This window comes from Kwoniella mangroviensis (genome assembly GCF_000507465.2).
Source record: "Kwoniella mangroviensis CBS 8507 chromosome 1 map unlocalized Ctg02, whole genome shotgun sequence".
NCBI classification, from domain to species: Eukaryota; Fungi; Basidiomycota; class Tremellomycetes; order Tremellales; family Cryptococcaceae; genus Kwoniella; species Kwoniella mangrovensis.
Genome location: NW_027062534.1, coordinates 572,281 through 590,035, shown reverse-complemented (window position 1 = coordinate 590,035; position 17,755 = coordinate 572,281). Strand labels below are relative to the sequence as shown.

At 43.7% G+C, this 17,755-nt stretch overlaps 8 protein-coding genes across 8 annotated transcripts; 5 read left to right on the top strand and 3 right to left on the bottom strand.

Moving 5' to 3' along the window:
• Window positions 1-26: 26 nt before the first annotated feature.
• On the bottom strand, window positions 27-2,722 carry I203_105303 (uncharacterized protein; the record flags this gene model as incomplete). The annotated part of the gene is made up of 4 exons (XM_019144471.1): window positions 27-938; window positions 1,001-1,522; window positions 1,587-2,579; window positions 2,672-2,722. The coding sequence occupies 4 exons, from the start codon at window positions 2,720-2,722 to the stop codon at window positions 27-29; spliced, it is 2,478 nt and encodes an 825-aa protein (XP_019005806.1).
• A 353-nt stretch (window positions 2,723-3,075) lies between these two features.
• I203_105302 (uncharacterized protein) lies at window positions 3,076-4,854 on the top strand (the record flags this gene model as incomplete). The annotated part of the gene is made up of 5 exons (XM_019144470.1): window positions 3,076-3,432; window positions 3,523-3,890; window positions 3,988-4,408; window positions 4,514-4,723; window positions 4,822-4,854. The coding sequence occupies 5 exons, from the start codon at window positions 3,076-3,078 to the stop codon at window positions 4,852-4,854; spliced, it is 1,389 nt and encodes a 462-aa protein (XP_019005805.1).
• A 559-nt stretch (window positions 4,855-5,413) lies between these two features.
• On the top strand, window positions 5,414-6,160 carry I203_105301 (uncharacterized protein; the record flags this gene model as incomplete). Its single annotated transcript, XM_019144469.1, has 3 exons — window positions 5,414-5,508; window positions 5,615-5,752; window positions 5,800-6,160. The coding sequence occupies 3 exons, from the start codon at window positions 5,414-5,416 to the stop codon at window positions 6,158-6,160; spliced, it is 594 nt and encodes a 197-aa protein (XP_019005804.1).
• Window positions 6,161-6,480: 320 nt separating this feature from the next.
• On the top strand, window positions 6,481-7,103 carry I203_105300 (uncharacterized protein; the record flags this gene model as incomplete). The annotated part of the gene is made up of 3 exons (XM_019144468.1): window positions 6,481-6,515; window positions 6,582-6,966; window positions 7,035-7,103. 3 exons carry the CDS (start codon window positions 6,481-6,483, stop codon window positions 7,101-7,103), a joined length of 489 nt encoding a protein of 162 aa, XP_019005803.1.
• Window positions 7,104-7,688: 585 nt separating this feature from the next.
• I203_105299 (uncharacterized protein) lies at window positions 7,689-10,733 on the top strand (the record flags this gene model as incomplete). Its single annotated transcript, XM_019144467.1, has 3 exons — window positions 7,689-9,008; window positions 9,053-10,123; window positions 10,248-10,733. The coding sequence occupies 3 exons, from the start codon at window positions 7,689-7,691 to the stop codon at window positions 10,731-10,733; spliced, it is 2,877 nt and encodes a 958-aa protein (XP_019005802.1).
• Window positions 10,734-11,152: 419 nt separating this feature from the next.
• I203_105298 (uncharacterized protein) lies at window positions 11,153-12,702 on the bottom strand (the record flags this gene model as incomplete). The annotated part of the gene is made up of 6 exons (XM_019144466.1): window positions 11,153-11,205; window positions 11,282-11,298; window positions 11,379-11,597; window positions 11,670-12,229; window positions 12,323-12,414; window positions 12,483-12,702. The coding sequence occupies 6 exons, from the start codon at window positions 12,700-12,702 to the stop codon at window positions 11,153-11,155; spliced, it is 1,161 nt and encodes a 386-aa protein (XP_019005801.1).
• Window positions 12,703-13,425: 723 nt separating this feature from the next.
• On the top strand, window positions 13,426-15,081 carry I203_105297 (uncharacterized protein; the record flags this gene model as incomplete). Its single annotated transcript, XM_019144465.1, has 6 exons — window positions 13,426-13,643; window positions 13,723-13,938; window positions 14,026-14,231; window positions 14,325-14,629; window positions 14,758-14,910; window positions 14,989-15,081. The coding sequence occupies 6 exons, from the start codon at window positions 13,426-13,428 to the stop codon at window positions 15,079-15,081; spliced, it is 1,191 nt and encodes a 396-aa protein (XP_019005800.1).
• Window positions 15,082-15,451: 370 nt separating this feature from the next.
• On the bottom strand, window positions 15,452-17,597 carry I203_105296 (uncharacterized protein; the record flags this gene model as incomplete). Its single annotated transcript, XM_019144464.1, has 10 exons — window positions 15,452-15,529; window positions 15,598-15,961; window positions 16,078-16,353; window positions 16,490-16,678; window positions 16,741-16,859; window positions 16,939-17,008; window positions 17,081-17,094; window positions 17,166-17,179; window positions 17,245-17,267; window positions 17,323-17,597. 10 exons carry the CDS (start codon window positions 17,595-17,597, stop codon window positions 15,452-15,454), a joined length of 1,422 nt encoding a protein of 473 aa, XP_019005799.1.
• Between the last annotated feature and the right edge of the window lie 158 nt (window positions 17,598-17,755).

Here is a 17,755-nt window from a genome sequence, read left to right as displayed (position 1 = left end):
CATACTTTTCCGCACCGAATCTGATCTTATAGAGTGATCAAATCACCTTCGCAAGCAGGACAACAGAACATAATCTCATCCCCAAATTGTTGATGTTTCTTTCTTATCTGCTTTTGAGTTTGCTTCTGCTGTACTCCATCAATATCATTCTCTTGTGAATCTTCATTAAATGTCGATAACTTGCTTGGGGTTTGAACGATCTGATAATCCATCCTTGCTTTTAAAGCATTCAACGATACCTGTCTTTTATGTCTTACACTAGCAGGTAAAATTGCATCTACCGCCGAGGGTCCTGCGTTCCCGGAAGAAGAAGGTATTCGTCTAGGTGAAGATGGATATTCATCTTTCGGCGATAAGAAATATCCTCCTTTACCTCTTGGACTAGATGTCGATAGATTATCATATTCTTTTTTAATCTTCTGATAATCTAAATTCAAATCCGTTAAATTCTTTTGTAAATTATGTTTATCATTTTCTGAATCGTATAATTGATTTTCCAATTGACGTATTTTAGACGTTAATGATGATATTTCTAATTCCCTCGATACTGATGCTGAGGACGTTGTATCTCCTTGTTCTACATTGTTGGTCGAAGATGATTCGACTTTCTGGCTTTGCGAAGTCTCCAACGAATTCTTGGTGCTCTTGAGTTCCTCTTTCAATGATTCCACTTCGCCTTCCAATCTCTTGATATCCGATTGAGCTTTCTCTAATGTCGATTCATTGAATTCGATTGTACCCGTCTGCTTTTCAACTATCTTGTCTTTCTCCGATATTGATAGTTCATTCTTAGCTATCGTTTGATCACGTTCCGCTAAACTATCTTGTAAACCCTTGGATTCGGTCTGTATTTCGCTCAATTTACTTTCTAATTCAACAATTTTCTCATCTTTAGATCTGTTCTCCTCTGCAAGTGATGTTACTTGATCGTGTAATTCCTAGATCCATGAACCCAGATCGTCATCAGCTGAACCCGTTCCATCCAAAAACGCTGACTCACCTTGCCTTCTTCCACTCTAGCTTCCAACTCCGACTTGTTCTTTTCCCAATTCTTACTTTTCGTCTCCCAACTTTCCACCGCAGACGCCATCGTAGCCTTCTCCTCCATCGCTTCTACCACTTTATCCCTTACTTCCTGTAATTGCCTCACCAACTCGTCATTCTCTTTTTGTAATGCAAATTTCTTCTTCTCGCTGGTTTCTCCTTTCTTAGTCGCTGTCGTTAATTTACTTTTCGTCGACTCCAACTCACTCTTCATAGATGATAGAGACTCTTCGAGAGTTTTGATTGTTTTGGATGTATCTCCATGAGTGCTTTGTAGGGTTTGATGTGTGGTCGATAGTTCGTCATGTGTCGATTTCAAAGTGTCATGTTCTGATGATAGACTGTGATGCTGCTCTTCCAATATCTTATGAGCGGATCTCAGATCTTCTAATTCCTTATTGGATAATGTTGAACTTGATTTCAGTCTTTCGAGGTCATTGGTGTTCTTCTCAAGATTCGTGGTGAGTTCAGAGTTACTCTGGGTAAACCAAGATCAATGGTCATTAGCCCATTTTCGCACTGAGAGTAAACCTCGGACTCACCTGTCTTAATCTTCCCACTTCATTCTCCAACCCACTTTCCCTTGCTCTCTCCCTCTCCAGAGATTTTTCCAACTCCTCTATCCTGTCTTTTTCCTTTTCGCTTAAATCTTTCATTTCACTTTCCAATCTATTCTTTTCTTGACTCAGCTCATCTCTCTCATTCCTCAAACCGTCTACCTCTTTACTAATCCGCTGCAACTCCTCTTCTAACGATGATACTTTCCCCACTTCCACCTGCATTTCACCAACTCTCGACTCCAAGGAGGACTTCTCTTCCTCCAACTTGGATATCAGCGTCCTGCCTTCTGCTAATAGTTGGGAGTCTCCCTTGGCAGCTGTCAGCTGCGTCTGAAGGGACGCGAGCTGGTTTTGCAGATCTGATCGCTCGAGAATGAGGAGAGAGATCGTTTCGCGCAGTTCGGAGGTGGGGTCGGTAGGTGATTTGGGTGGTAGAGTTCCTGTCTGAGCAGCTGGCGCTGGTGATGTTTCGGTAGGTCGGGTTGATGTAATTTCGGGCTGTATAGCATTTGTTGAGCCTTCAGGTGTAGGTTGGGCAGCAGAGGGGGTATCTTCTTCGTCCTCTTCTGCTTTCTTTTCCTCCTGATCCTCCTCCTCCTCTTGAGCCTGATCTTTCGATTTCTTCGCTTTCCTTTTCTTCTTTTTACTGCCTTTCTCTTCGGATGGTTCTTGCTCGGCTGCAGGTTTCTCTTCTTCCTGATTCACCTTATCCACCTTATCCTGATCACCGTCCTCGGGTCTCACCTTTCCGTCCTTCCCTTCTTCCGTCGATTTATCCCTCTCAGCCTTAACATCGTTATCCCCCGGCTTTACATCTCCCAATACTTCCGTTCTGGCAGTATCATCCAAGCTCAGACTGGTCCTTGCTGAAGGTACATTAGCGTGATCGGCCAAAGTAGAGGCGGGTGATCCGGGAGTGGCAGCAGGTGAAGCTCCAGCAGCTTCTGCTTTCTTCTTTTTCTGTCTTTGAGCAAGCTGCATTCCATCAGTACCACCATCATCACCATCAGCAATTGACTCTATCTTGCCAAGCGAAGAAAGAAGGACAGACCGTAGATGTGACTCACAAGCTTTTTGGCTCGATCTGCTTTGGCTTTTCGCTCGGCGTCTTCTGACATTGTGTCTCTCCTGCTCAGAGGCTATGGTATGATCTGGAGTCAGAGCTCTAGAATATTTGGTACTTGATTCTGGGCAGGCGGACACGTTGAAAGTGCATCCACACGGATACAGACGTGAATGGGTGGGTGTATGCGGGGTAACTTGAATAGATCGAGGTGAAACTTGTGTGTTCCCTCCATTTTACACTCTTGGACGGAATCCATCAGATTGTAGCCGAAGAAAAAAGTATCCATCCTCATCTCACCTCTCCAAATCTCTATATATAACACATGGAAAAGTTGAAAACAAACACAACAACCTCAAATCGGTAGCAGATACTAATACCTGTACACATCCAAAAAGCAACGTTAAGATGCGATCCCGTCCTGTGTTCCTTCGAGCATTAAAACTCCAGCAACAGCCCATCCTTCGTCCTAGAGTATCAACTCGCTCCGCCACCCTTCCCCTCTCCCTTCGACCGCTCTCCACCTCTTCTCGATTACTGGAAGAAGCCAAACAGCAATCGAAAGAGAATCAGAAAAAACGCCCACCACCTGAAGATAATGCTCCTCCTCAATCGCCTTGGAAGGTGTTTACCCAAGTGCTGAAAGAGGAGATAGAGAAGAATAAAGGATGGCAAGATAATGTTAAACAGTTACAGGGTGATGTAGACAAGATGGCGGATAGTGCTGCTATGAAGAGGGCTAGAGATCTATATGAGAAGACAAGGGTGGGTACATCCATTCCATGATCTATGATACTCTGTGTCTGTTATAGTAATGACGATTAATCTGACATCATTTGTCATGTCTGTCTGCAGATCACCAACTTGATCAAGAACAATTCCCGAATTCAAGCTGCAGTAGGCGACCTCCAAAAAGCTGGTATATCAGTACATGATGCTGTTCAACATGCTCTTCGAGACTCGGAAGTCCTCAAAGCCATCTCAGCTGCGACATCGAGGTTCGTTTCGGCAGCTACGAGCGCTACCCAGCCTATCAGGGATACCAAGACGTATCAGGTTATAGCTGAGTCGATAGAAGATGCGTTTGATGATACTACTGGTATGAGCAGTAGGTATGGAGGGTATGAGGAGAAAGAGGCGAGAAGGAAAAAGAGGGAATTGAGAGCCATCAGAGCTGCGAAAGCTGGAAAGAAGGTCGTTAAGAAGGTTGAGGAGAATCCAGAGTGAGTGGGCGTTTCTCCTTTGGCAGATAATACACCTACATCTATCAGAATGTGTCTTGAGCATAAACTTACTGATCTCTTTATCTCAACCTTATAGAGCCGGTGAAGCCCTAGTACTCTCCGACCGACCCGAGCCAGTCTCTCGATTCGGTTTCATCAAAGAATCGCCAACTTACCAGCGATGGTTGGAAACATACTACGAATCAGATTCACCATTCATTAGTGCCCTTCGAACGGTCGGGTCGAAAGTAGGATCATTATTCGAAGAGAACGAGACTGCTCAAGTGATAAAAGCAATGAAAGAGATTGACCCCTCGTTCAGGATGGATAGTTGGACTGGAGAACTGAGAGAATATATCGTACCTGAAGTGGTAGATGCTTATTTGAGTGCGGATAGGGAAAGTTTGAAACAGTGGTGTGGAGAAGCTACTTTCAATGTACTGTGGGCGACTATGGGTCAATATATCAAGCAGGGTTTGGTATCGGATAGTAAGATCTTGGACATAAAGCATGTTGATGTGAGTTCGACTATACTTTATAACTTGTTTATTCACCTCGATTTGAAATCTGACAAGCCAATGTATTGCTAATATTCGATGTGATATGTTTTTCAACGTCAATAGGTATCATCAGGTAAAATGCTCGAAAACAACGTACCTGTATTCGTCATAACTTTCGCTACTCAAGAGCAACTTCTGTTCAGATCGGCTAAAACGGGTGAAGTGATTGTAGGATCAGAGAGGGATGTGGAACAATGTAGATATGCTATGGTAATCACTAGGGTGGAGAAGGAGTTGGAGAATGAATTGACGGGCGGGTGGAAAGTCGTTGAGGTGAGTACATCTTCTTTCTCGATATCACCTAGTGTCGCAATCTCTCTCTGAGAGGATACAAGTGGAGATGAAGCTGATGTGTTCATTAAATTTCATAGATGGCTAGAAGGGGTGCGAAAGGCGGATTGTAATGATAAATCAGAAGATACATACTTGCATGCATTTACACACACTATTCGAACGATTCACTTAGTTCATCGGATATGAGGACGTGACATGATGACAACAAAAAGTAAAGCTGAAGATATTTGCGATTCCATCATGAAGAGGAGAAGGCGCAGAGTACGAACTGAGCAAGGCTTTCTTAATTGAAGTGCTGATAATTTAAAGTGGCCAACGATGTGGAGCTGGTAAGATCCGAACCGATGTCTTCTGACGAATCAGTCGGCTGCGGGCTGAGTCTGGCCTAATTAGAATTTCGATCTGACTAGGTAGAGCGAGACATAGAAGGCAATATGCCCAATCTCTAATCCTGGAATCTTACTAACCCATCATTCGACCTTCGATCCTTTGATGAACCCTCTCTCCTCCTTTGTCACCTATTCCACCCTGACAGAAACTCCGTCATTTGTGAGCGCAAAGCATGATATGGTATAAATCCCTTACTTAAAAGATCGTAAAATCTTCTACGGTAGCATTCTTTGCCACCATTGATTTAAACATACAGTATACTGTAATACCTGTTCCACCATGTTCAGACGATCGTCTCATCAAGCTTCTCAATCTGGTGGGAAGAAATCTACTTGTCATACGACTGATTCTATCCTTGATACGAAGTCCACTAGGTGAGTATACAGTATCGACATAGATTATTTGCAGTAACGAAGTAATTGACCCCTGTATGCTTCAATTATGATCCATGATTGTTCTCATGCTGCACCGATGTTATAGTCCTGCAAACACCTCAGGAAATGCGTACATGATGAAATTGGAAGTAACCAAATTGACTTCTACTGTCAAACCTCGAATCGCTAAGTTACTTATCCTATTTACCCCAATACTCGACAGATTACAGAGGATGGAACATTTGTACGAAAAGGAGATACATTTAATTGGATCTTTTGGCCTATTGACAGGGAAAAGGACAAAGATAGTAATGCAAGTACAGAAGTCGGTACACCTGATGAGAACGCTTCTTCATCTTCCTCATCTACTCGAGCAGTCCCCACGATCAGGGGAACAGCTACAGATGTGCCTACTTACATTGTGTTACCCGAAGGGTCTCAAGTGAGTTTGAAAGTATGGAAGGAACCTTACAGTTCGGATCACATGACTTTTGAATCTCGCGTTATTCCTCAACCTGAAGATCAAAAGAAAGAGGAGAAACACAAGGAGGTTGAATCGGGATATTTTGGGAGACTCTTTTCTCCTAGATTGGCACCTAGTCAAGTACAAACTCCCTCTATCTCATTCGAAGATCCGGAGACTGAATTGTAGTTGACCAAAATGAAATCAAATCGAATCGAATCGGTACACTTACCCCATTCCTCTCTTCCTTTGACTAGTGTGTGCTGTATGATATATAAGTGTATCACGATGTGCAGTCATGACTTCTTGCAAATCCTTTCATCCGCATTGCATGTCCTCTTTTTTTTTACCTGTTGTCGGCCTTCGAATTTACATGTATATATCATCAAAGTTCTCAACCTCGAGTCGTAATCATTTGAGGAACACTTTCTGATACATACCTTGCTCATTGTTTCATTGATGCTTCATTGAGCTTTATTTCGGACAGATATACGACTAATTAAAACACCATGACTGATACATCGAAGGGATCAACCGATATCAAGTAAGTAAATGTATGTTAGGAGTTGTTCTATCAGCTGACTGACTCTGAGTCGTTTCTTTATACCAGCACCGGAAGTTGGAGCATGTGCTTCAGCGTCACGAAGGGTTGTTCCCTCTCGGAACAAGGATACACAGACAATTTACCTCTCGAGCTAGAAGGCTCGTCAGGTAAGCAAGGTATAGGCTACGATCGATACGAATTGTTCGACGGTATGTTCATCCGGATTGGAGATATAGCCTCTTTCAGATATACCCAAGATGGTCAACCCGATATCGAAGGTATTGTACCAATTATAGAAAGGCTTGAGGAAGCCTCCAGGAGATTTTCAATTGGAGAGAATGAGATCTTGGTCACTATGAAGCCCCATCCATTTGATGTGCAATCGTCTTTGCCTGATTATCAGCCTAAAGGGACTATACTACCTTTCAGCATCGGTGTGAGAGATACCAGGGTGAGTGTCAAGAAGCTTCCAATTTGGTGTTTAGACATGCTGATGCCAGGCTTCTTGATCCTCCCCAGGCTGATGATGAGACGACTGGTACTGAGAATGCAGAAGAGGAAGAAGGTAGTAACTGCACCATCCTCTGATCTATCGATCTGTTGCCACAATCTGTTATCTCCTAGGGAAATGGATGGTTGTATCCTACCCTTGAAATGAGATCTGGTCTATCTCCGATGTGGAGACCCCACAGTAACTCAGTACATGCACGCTAGCAGGTGATAAGACATCTCTATACTATTCGCCATCCCATCTCACCCTCATTCAGTGTTTTCTTTCTCCCGTCATATCATCATATCATCATCCAGAGGATATATTTGAGTACCAATCACTCCAATGTAAAGTGATCATCATCTACCACTTCCTTCTTCATCGCTATATACGTTGTATTCTCTGATTCGTCTGTTGTTTTCACCATCAAACCTGTTTGTATTACCACCTTTTCTCACGATCCTCGCCTTCAGCCCATCATCATCATCGTTGCCAAATCAATTGCTGGTCAACCATACGTAAAGCCACTCTATCACCCTACTTCATTTTATAGCCTTATTGTAACGTTCTCCTCCCAATCTGTGTATCGAGTTATCATATTATCACTGTATCACCTTTTCGATCCTCCATCAATCCCTAGTCTCCTTTTCCATATAATCTAATAGGAGGAACACGCAGACAAGATGACCTCTTCACCAATCAATGCAATCCCAATATCCAGCCCGCAGACACCGACCGCATACTCGCCCAGAGAACGATCAGACACAATCCTTACGACCTCATCGTCCGACTCGTTCCCTCATCTCCAAACACCTCAAACGTCCTCGATCCTAGGTGTACTTAATGGTCACCAAGCCGGATCATACAAACCATCCGCAGTAGTCGAATCAGCTACCGATGCGCTGACAATCAGTCGACATCGTCAAAATAGTTATGGCTTCGGCAGCGCCCTGATCTCGTCTTCACCAGAGACAATACCACAAGATGGGCACATCAACCCTTCATTCGTTGAAGAACATCAATCATTGTTCACGAATGGCACATCTCCCCAGCTCGAACCTTCCATTCAGCTCAGCGACCATTCTCCCAATAATGTTCAACCAATCTCAACGCTATCTCCTACATCGTCCACCAATGTCGATTTGTCGGAACCCGATGCTAGTCGGCTTAGTATCTCAACAGACGGGACCGTCGAACATTCCGATGCCACAACTGCAAGCCGTCGATCCAAATTGAAAGCAGTGGTAAGGAGAAAGCTCGAAAGATCCAAGAGCTCTTTAAGAAGTTTACGCAGATCGAAAGAAGATGATGGAGACTCAACCTTGAGTAGTCCCTCTTCCCTACTTGATGCGAACGGTATCACCCCTTCTTCCAGTATCAATAACACGGTAGCGATAAGACCTAGAAAATCTCGACTCAAATCTCTCTTGACTATATCGCGCGCTCCGTCGTCCACCTCCGTCAGATCGACTCATGTAACCTCTGCGTCCCATAGTCCCACATTCAGTAAACAAGCACAACCTTCCCACCAACTCCCTCATCACATCGGCCATCATGAAATTACAGTCCGAGATTTCGCTCATCCTCCTAGCGCTGTGTTCCCTGCGTCAGCTCGTACTCGACACTTCTCTATCGATGGAGTGGCTCAGCTCGATCAATTCACAACTCCTGCCCAAGCTATCTGCAAATATGTCTCAAATAGCACTGAAGTTCCGACTCATCAGTCAAATATCGCGAATGACTCTTCCTATACCCATCCGGTGCGAATCACCCGAACCCGTGCGACTTCTATGCCCCTCCTCGATACCACCGCAGCTGATCTGATGGGAGACGAGTCGGGGATTGGGATAGAGGAGAAGACCAATTATTTCGATACCGTATTGCCACGAGAACTCAGATTGCTGGTCATGAAAACGCTTGTAGAGGTGTACAAGGCAGAAGGGGGTATCAAAAGATGGAGCGGAGAGACAGGAGGTCGAAGGGAATTGATCAAGCTTAGTAGGGTGAGTGATGCCTATCCCCGAACATTGCTGATCGAGATTTATAGGTATCTAAAAGCTGGCAACAACTCTGCCTCGATGGTCAATTATGGTCATCCCTTGAACTCAGCCCTTACGCCCATGTCCTACACCCGAACACACTCAAGAGAATCCTCTCCTCCTCTCTGCCATTCATCACGATAATGGACCTCAGAGGCTTGAATCGGCTGAAGGGATCGGCTCTTATACCTTCCTTGTCACCATTCGACTGGACACCTAGCCCCCGCTCTGACAGCTTGACCGTATGGCTACCGAACCTTCGGGTATTGGACTTAAGAGGTGCCAACAGATTGAGTCCCTCTGATATTTGCTCGATCATCCTTGGCTCACCAGGTTTGAAATTCATCAACCTCAAAGCTGTCCAAGCTTGTTCTTCAGAAGTGATACGTACCATCGCAAGGTCAACTCGTCAGCTTGAATATCTAGATATATCAAGATGTAAGGATTTGACTTTGGGCGACATTATCTTCCTCGTTAATGCGATGGACGACGTTCAAGCATCTAAATTGAAGGCATTGAGGTTCGGGGGACTGAAATCGTATGGACGACACGCATCGGATCTCTTACCACTCTTAGCGAAAACGTTAATTAGTTTGGAAGTACTGGATGCTCAAGGATGTACGCACTTATTCGACGACGGCTTTGAAAAGTTCGCTCTGGCACATCAAGAAGTCGGTAGAAAGAGCTCGATCACGCATCTTAACTTATCTGGATGTACAGCCTTAAAAGGAGAATTCTTAGTGCATCTAGCTGGATATCTACCTCAATTGAGATTCTTGGAATTGGCAAATTTATCTGAGATGTTCAAGGACAATCATGATGATTCTGAATTAGATTTAGTAAAGTTCCTCAAGACTATTCCTAAGATTGAGAAGATTGATTTAGATCAGACTGGTACGCATGGTGGGATCACCGATAGAGTCCTGGATGTACTTTCGAGGTATAGGTCGGATGAGACGGACGAGACTGTTGGGAAGAATCTGAAAGAGTTGAGAATTGGTGGGAGTAAGGATGTAACTAGTGAGGGGTTGTGTAGGTTGATTAGGAGTTGTGGGAATTTGGGAGTTTTGGAAATTGATGTGAGTGAGAAACACAATTGGCTCGTTCCAAACACTCCAATCCTGGATCGTCCTGTTGAATGTATCGATTAGCATTGCAGAATGGAGTATGTAGCTGACTCGTTCTTGTTTAATCATTTTATAGAACACTCCCGCAGATAACTCTGTCCTACGTACATTCCTAAAATACCATCCCAAAGGGAACATATCAGTCATCGACTGCAGATCCATCACCACCTCTGAACTGGACAAGTTATTGAAGAACACTAGGACGAGAGTAGGATATGAGGGATGGGCTTTTACTCCGTTCGAATACCAAACTAAGGAACTATCCTCGGAGGGAGGGAAAACGACGGTCAAGAGTTTCCAGGGGTGGAGGAATACGACGATACCCCGGGATTGGAGGGAGATAAGAAATGACCTGGATAAGGTACAACATGCAAATGATGAAGGAGTGATTGAGAAAGATAAGGAGAAGGAGAAGAAAGAAAGAAAGAATAGTTGGTGGTCGAGTAGCCCCGTTTCTACATCGTCTGGTGGGACTGCTGTAACGGGAATGATGGATTTGGATGGGGTTTGGGAGGGAGAGGGTGATGGAGAGGGTGGAGGTAGGGGGTGTGTGATCATGTGAGGGGTGTGTCGATTTGATTGAATTGTACGTTGGTGTCATCAGTTCTATCCACTATTTCCATTCCGTTTTGGATCTATCTGTTAGTTGTCATTTGTATCCCATTTGAATTTGTTAATCGAAGAATAAGTATAATCCTTCCGTCACGTCATTCTGGTGTTTATGTCAGATTTCTTCCAGCACCCTCTACTTGACACATCTGTCCAAGACTGTAATAGTCATCTTCGGACTATAGAATATCTGCCCTTTTCTGACCTAGCCGTATATATCCAGATTGAATATTATCATGTTCGTGCTAGGTGTCATGCATCTGAAATAATCTACACATTACAACTCTGGTGACCCATCTTATATCCTAAAAACATCTGTATACCAACATACATCGTGTGATATCGCACCGTACTTGCACTGTATTTCGTCTATCATGTATTACCGTCTAATATTCTAGAAGCTAAATTTAGACCTATCGCCGGACCTATATCAATAAAAATGGAAAATGATAAATCAGTTTTATAGCTTGTCATCTAAACCCGAGATGGAGTGATTCTCACCTTGAGTTGTATTTCCACTGTCTCATCAGTAACACTGTAAGCTCAAAGTCATAACTTACAGCACGAAAAGTAGGACTGGGAAAAGGGGTTCACTTACCCTGAACCAACCCATAAACCATCTATTCCTCCAGGTATCAGGGAAAGATCTTCTATCAGCGGTTGATCATCGGGTGTGGTAGGGGACGACCATTTCGATTGGGAGAGGATGAGTGTACCGTTAGAAGAAGCGAATTTGGGAGAGAGCGATTCGACATATGTGATCAGATTTGATTTATCTTTGTTATTAGAGGATGATGGAGATGACAGGGGACGTGATCTTTTACGAAGATAATAAAATGTTATGTTAATATGTAGAAACGTGTAAATGATAATAAAATACCAAACTCACATATATACTGTACCATCGTCTCTCACTACCACCATCGCTTCCCCTTCCGCTTCATCTTGGCTGATTCTCACCGCACATGGTTTGGGTCTTTCTTTAGGTTTGATCACTAATCCTTTCCATTCCTTCTGCCCAATCTCCTTGGTCATCGTTTGTGTCTTCTCGCCCAATAATGTCTTCAACAACATTGGAGTTTTGATTCCAGTAGAGACGATTATGGTATCTGCTTTGAGATGAACAATCTCCTCTACTCCGTTGATAATTTGGACTATATTTATACCATTTATCCTTCTCCTCGCTTTCCCACACCCACCAACACTGCCTTCATCCCTTTCCTTTGGCTTGCCATTCGATGACGGAGGAAAGAAAGTAAGAGAGGTTGCTCTAGCGATCATCAACGACGCTCCAGGGTGCGTAAGGAATAATCCGCACAAGTGTCTTGTGAAGTCGGATGGTTGACAGATGGCTGTTGGAAGAGATCGATGATGTATAGAGGTGGAAGGTGGGAGGAAGGAGTGTGAGGTCGTAAATGAAGAAGATGAAGATACATCGAGGTTGGCATCCTATATAAATTCATATGGCACGATCCATACCGTCCATATAATCAGTTGTTGGAGATGATACCATTCACGTACTCCTTGAATCAGCCAACTCACATATAAATCTATGGCTTTGTATCCCCATTTCAAATCTCCTCCAAAATCTTTTGCCAAACTTCGATAAAGGTCATACCCAGTCATTGACATTTCTAGTATTCCATTCTTAGCACAATTTGCTCGTTGCGACGATATACCATTCGAGTCCTTTTCGACTCACCATAACCTTCTTCTTTTATCAACAACCCACTTGCATACCCACTACTTCCCGTACCTACGTTCTCCTCTTCTACCAATGTAATCTTACTTTCTGGATGTAAGTCTAGATGTTTCGAGAGGTAGTATGCCGTGGAAACGCCAATCAGACCTGCTCCAATTATGACTATCTCTCTGGCCTGAGGCTGATGCCCGTTCATTTTTACTTCAGGCTTGGTGATCATGCTGGTAAGTCAAGACTGCTGTGAAATCGATTGTGAAAGGATTGACGATTTTGTATGATTGCAACGATGTATCGATGTATTTTGCTTTAGAAATCACTTATATACAGGTGCATGATGACATTTGTATCTTGCATAAAACATACGAGTACCGGTCGAATGATCGACTGCGATGAGTTTGGGCTGTCTCACACTGGTGCAAATGAATGCTTTCGATATAAGCCACCAACCGTACAGATCTGTGTTTTTTGATCATTGATCGATCGCGTCTTGGTTGATGACGTTTGATCGAGCGGGGCACTGGATCAAACAGATCGATCACTCGTTAAAACGGGAAAGGAAGGGTTAGTACCTTTACACGTGGTTATCGCCTCACCCCTTAAATCAGATCCCATAATCATACATGATTGCTCGCATCATGATGAATAACATGGATCTGATCTGCATGATCTCATCGTCTCTGAATGGCCACCACAAGGGGCTCATCTCTGTATCATCTTCTACCATCGAGGGAGAGTTGCACCTCACATGCATCCCCATCTCATCTCATCTCGCTCTTATCATGATGATATCTTGACTGACGGGATAGGAGATGACGTCATATCACATGTCCTCTGCTGAATAAGCAGATAGATGACCCGATACTGGTATATAACAATTGATAAGAATTCATAAGACAAGTGTAAAAACAAGTCAAACAACCTGGACCATTGACCCTCCTCCACCATGTCTTACTCCACCCCCCCATTCAAACCTACGATCCCCCTCGAGCCTTTCACCATCTCAATCCCAGATAAGGATATCGAGGAACTCAAGACTCTGATCAAATTATCGAGATTGCCTAAAGAGACTTATGAGAATATTGATGCTGAGGAGAAAGGTTTTGGAGTCAGTAGGAAGTGGTTAGAGGATACTAGGAAGTATTGGTTGGAGGAGTACGATTGGTATGTTTCATCTCACTTCTTCTCACTCACACCGCCTCAGTAACTAACCAATATCATACGGTCTGGATGGTATTTTTAGGCGAAAGCAAGAATCACGTATAAACGCTCAACCGGCTTTCAAAGCTACGGTCAAGAATTCCGATGGACTAGAATACAAGATCCATTTCGCAGCGTTATTCTCCAAGAGGAAAGATGCTATTCCAATCATACTCAGTCACGGATGGCCTGGAGCGTACATCGAGTTTCTGGGTTTGATGGAGGTTATCAGAGCGAAGTATTCAGAGGATGAACTACCGTGAGTGTCCGTTGACAGGAGATGAGCGATCGATATCGACATATGAATGGGATGACTAATTCTTCCTTTCCTGGCTATCCTATCCAGCTACCACCTCATTTTCCCCTCTACACCGGGATACTTATTCTCCTCGTCGACACCTAACGACCGCGAGTTTGCGATCAAAGATGTCGGGTACCTCTATGACCAAGTCCTACAGGGACTTGGGCTAGGAGATGTATATATCGCACAGGGCGGGGATGTAGGGAGTCACATTACCAATGAATTGGGTAGAAGTCATGAGGGTTGTAAAGGTGAGTGAGGAGGTAGGTCGCATGGCGTGGGAGATGGGATTGTGGATTGTGGGACCATCGATATAATGAAGCTGATCTTCTCCATCCACCCAGCGATCCACCTAAACATGCGAATCATCAAACCGGCACCACCAGGTACTCCCGAACATCCCCAAACGTGGGGTGTACCCGAATTCCTCGAGTGGATGCAAAAATTGGGCTACAACCTCGAACATGCCACTCGTCCATCTACGATCGGGCTCGTACTAGGTTCAAACCCTATCAGTCTGTTATGTTGGATAGGAGAGAAATTCGTCGAATGGTCAGATGAAACTCCAAGTTTGGATACGATATTGACTTTTATAAGTCTTTATTGGTTCACCGATACTTTCCCTAGCTGTATCTTCAGTTATAGATATGTGAGTATTCTTTCACTATATACTTATCTCCTGTTTCCTGTTGAACAAGAAAACAACTAATTCAATTGATCCTCGCTGATTGTTGAACTGTCGAATTTACTTATACGATCATTCAATTTGAAAAACAGGGATTCGGATCTAAAAGAAATGTTCACACAGCCGATAAAGAATATCAACATAAACCAACGGGATATAGTTACTTCCCTAAAGAAATCTCACCCATACCTGTACATTGGGTTAAGACGGCTCATAATTTAGTATGGAGCAGGGAGCATAAAGCGGTGAGTACTGTGTCTTATCACAAATTTGGTCAGACCAAAGGATCCATCACAGTTTGATGCTGATCCGTTCGTCTATAGGGTGGTCATTTTGCAGCTCTAGAAGGTCCAGAAATACTTTTAGACGATGTTGAGGATTTCATCAAGCAGATTTGGCCAGAGGTATCAAAATGATTTCACTCTCGGTACAAGTACCCCGTGTATAGTGATTGGTATTGTAGCTTGCCGTACAAAATTATATATTGTGAAGTAAAGTTGTAAAGTAAGTAAATAAATAATGGAAAACAATAAGTTGGAATGGAAGCGAAATATCTAAATTTGTACATGTCAAGTGAAAAATAAAATGTACAATCGAAAGCTTTGGTACTGGTGTCAATTTCACTTGTAAGCCCTGTAGTGCATATGTGTATTTGTGTATCTATCTATACTTATTGTACAGTATCACTACCTGAGATAAAAAAGCCAAGATGATCCCATAAATCAACTCAAATCCTCCCTGTTTTAATTTCACTTCACTTCATTTATTTGTACAAATAAGTTATGATTACCAGAACTGTGTCAAATCAGGATGTATACCATCTCTCGATCTTAGTAAGACTATATTCGAGCTGGTCGTTGAGAACTAAACCCATACAGTAGAGGAAACGTCAACATCCTCTCCCTCTACTAAGCATGGTAGAATCTACTCACCCCATTCCCAACAAACACTCCTGCTCTTCTGGCAATCTCCATATCAACCGCCACTCCGACTTCCTTATCCTGCCATTCGGGGTATATGTCATACTTCCCTATCCAGACATTATCCCATCCTTCAGATTGTAACCACATCCTAATTTCGTTTATCCAATCATCATCTGCGTCTGTCAGTATATACACTGATCTCAACAAAGGGTGGTTCTTCCTCATTCGTCTCGCACGGGCTATTATGTCGAGAGTCGCAGGTAGACATTTCGCTCTGTATAACCCCATACGGGTCGCTTCTACCATTGAAGAAGGTGGGGGGACGTTTTCGTTCCCTGGGAGTTTGGGAAGTTTATTGAATGAAACGAAGGGGCTGCAATGATCGATAAGTAAATGTATCAATATTCTCATGTGTACAACTATCGATATCTTCACACAATGCACGATATGACAGAAAGGACTGAGAGAGAGAGAGAGAGATAAACTCACGCTGCACGTTCACCTTTCTCATTACATACCTGCTCCCAGTTCTTACTCCTCCTCAGATGCATCGCCAAGATATGTTTCCATACAGTCGTCTTATGCGGTTCGGTGCTCGTCGAATGGCTCACGGCGGATAGATCGTAAGGTGAAGATTCAGGTGCGAGGGAGTGTAAAGCGCGATTTATGATGGCTAGGACAGTGGGAGAGAAGGTAAAGTGCTTCATCACGGGGGATTTCACAAAGGTATCGTACAAGTCCAGCGAAGCGGTCGAGTCGAAGAAGCTAGAACATGAGTCAGTCAACGTAAATAATCATAAAATCGAAGAGAACAGAAAAGCATCGCGGAGTGAATATTGTCGAACAGAGAACGACCACGCCAGTCAAAATTACACTGATATCGGTTTCACACCACACTCACTCATCATCAAATGGTTCACCTGTTATCCTAACACAACTCTGTTCACTCCCTGCTAACAAAACTTGAATCTGATGTATCCTAGATTGACCATCCGCTACCAGTTCCAAATCACCATCGGGGTGGAGATCATTTCGTATATTGTGTAGTTGTTCTTTGTACGACGGACAGACATTTCGGTAGTAATGAGCACTGAACGTTGAATCAGCAAAGATGACAGTATTCTTCCTTGAATGGATATAGGAGGAACATACGGTACAGCTCTAGGCGATTTATATAACCTCTCGAATCCAGATATCACAGTTGATATATATGCTGAAAGAGGTATTCTCGCTGAACGCCATGGCCAGTGGGATACCACGAATGGGAGGTACTAGAGTCACACATAACATCTATAAGCTATAGTCTGCCTCTGTATCAGACGACAAAGAGTCCAGTGCACAGACACTCACCGTATCATCCTCTACGTAAGGTTCAAAAGCCAATGATCTATTTCCCAACACGGCCAAGTGATGTTGTAGTCTACCAACAAGCCGACATACTCGTTAGCTCTTCGCTCTGACCATGTAGCAGGACAAAGACAAAGGCACGTACAATACCCTTTGTAACTGAATAGCGGGCGTTGCGGGCATCAGCTACGGCACTAGCAGATAAGATAGCATGAAACGAAGAGACTCACCTGATGATTGAATCCTAATGATGATCATTGAAAGAAAGTTATCAGATCTAGCTCCTATGCTGTAAGATGATATACTCACCAGTCCCTCTCGGTACATCAAACCTATCTCATCATCAGCCAACATCCAACTTACGCTCAATGAAGCTCCACAACTCACTTGACATATCTTCCATTCTTCCCTTCTCCTACACCTATATCATTTTTGATCTGGGGCAGACTCGCCTCCTGCCTCCACTCGACAGCATAGGAAGGTGGGAAGGGGGGTCGGGGATGGACGGTGAACAACAAAGCTACGAGTAATATGAAAGCTAGCAATTTGAAATGAGGTCGACGTTGAAGACTCGATATCAGTCCGTTACCCCGTAAAGAATCGAGGTAGGCGGTATCGACCGTTATGGGCGGTCCGAGTGGGTTGGGGAATGTGATCCTCATGGTGGGATGGTGATGCGAGGTATGATGAGAAGGGGGAGAATGGGAAGGAACATGAAAAAGTGGATCATGCTTTATTCCAGTATGTTATAGGGAATAAGGAACGTGTCTAATTAGTCGAGAGTGCGTGCACATACCAAATACCGTACCTCAGGAATGGA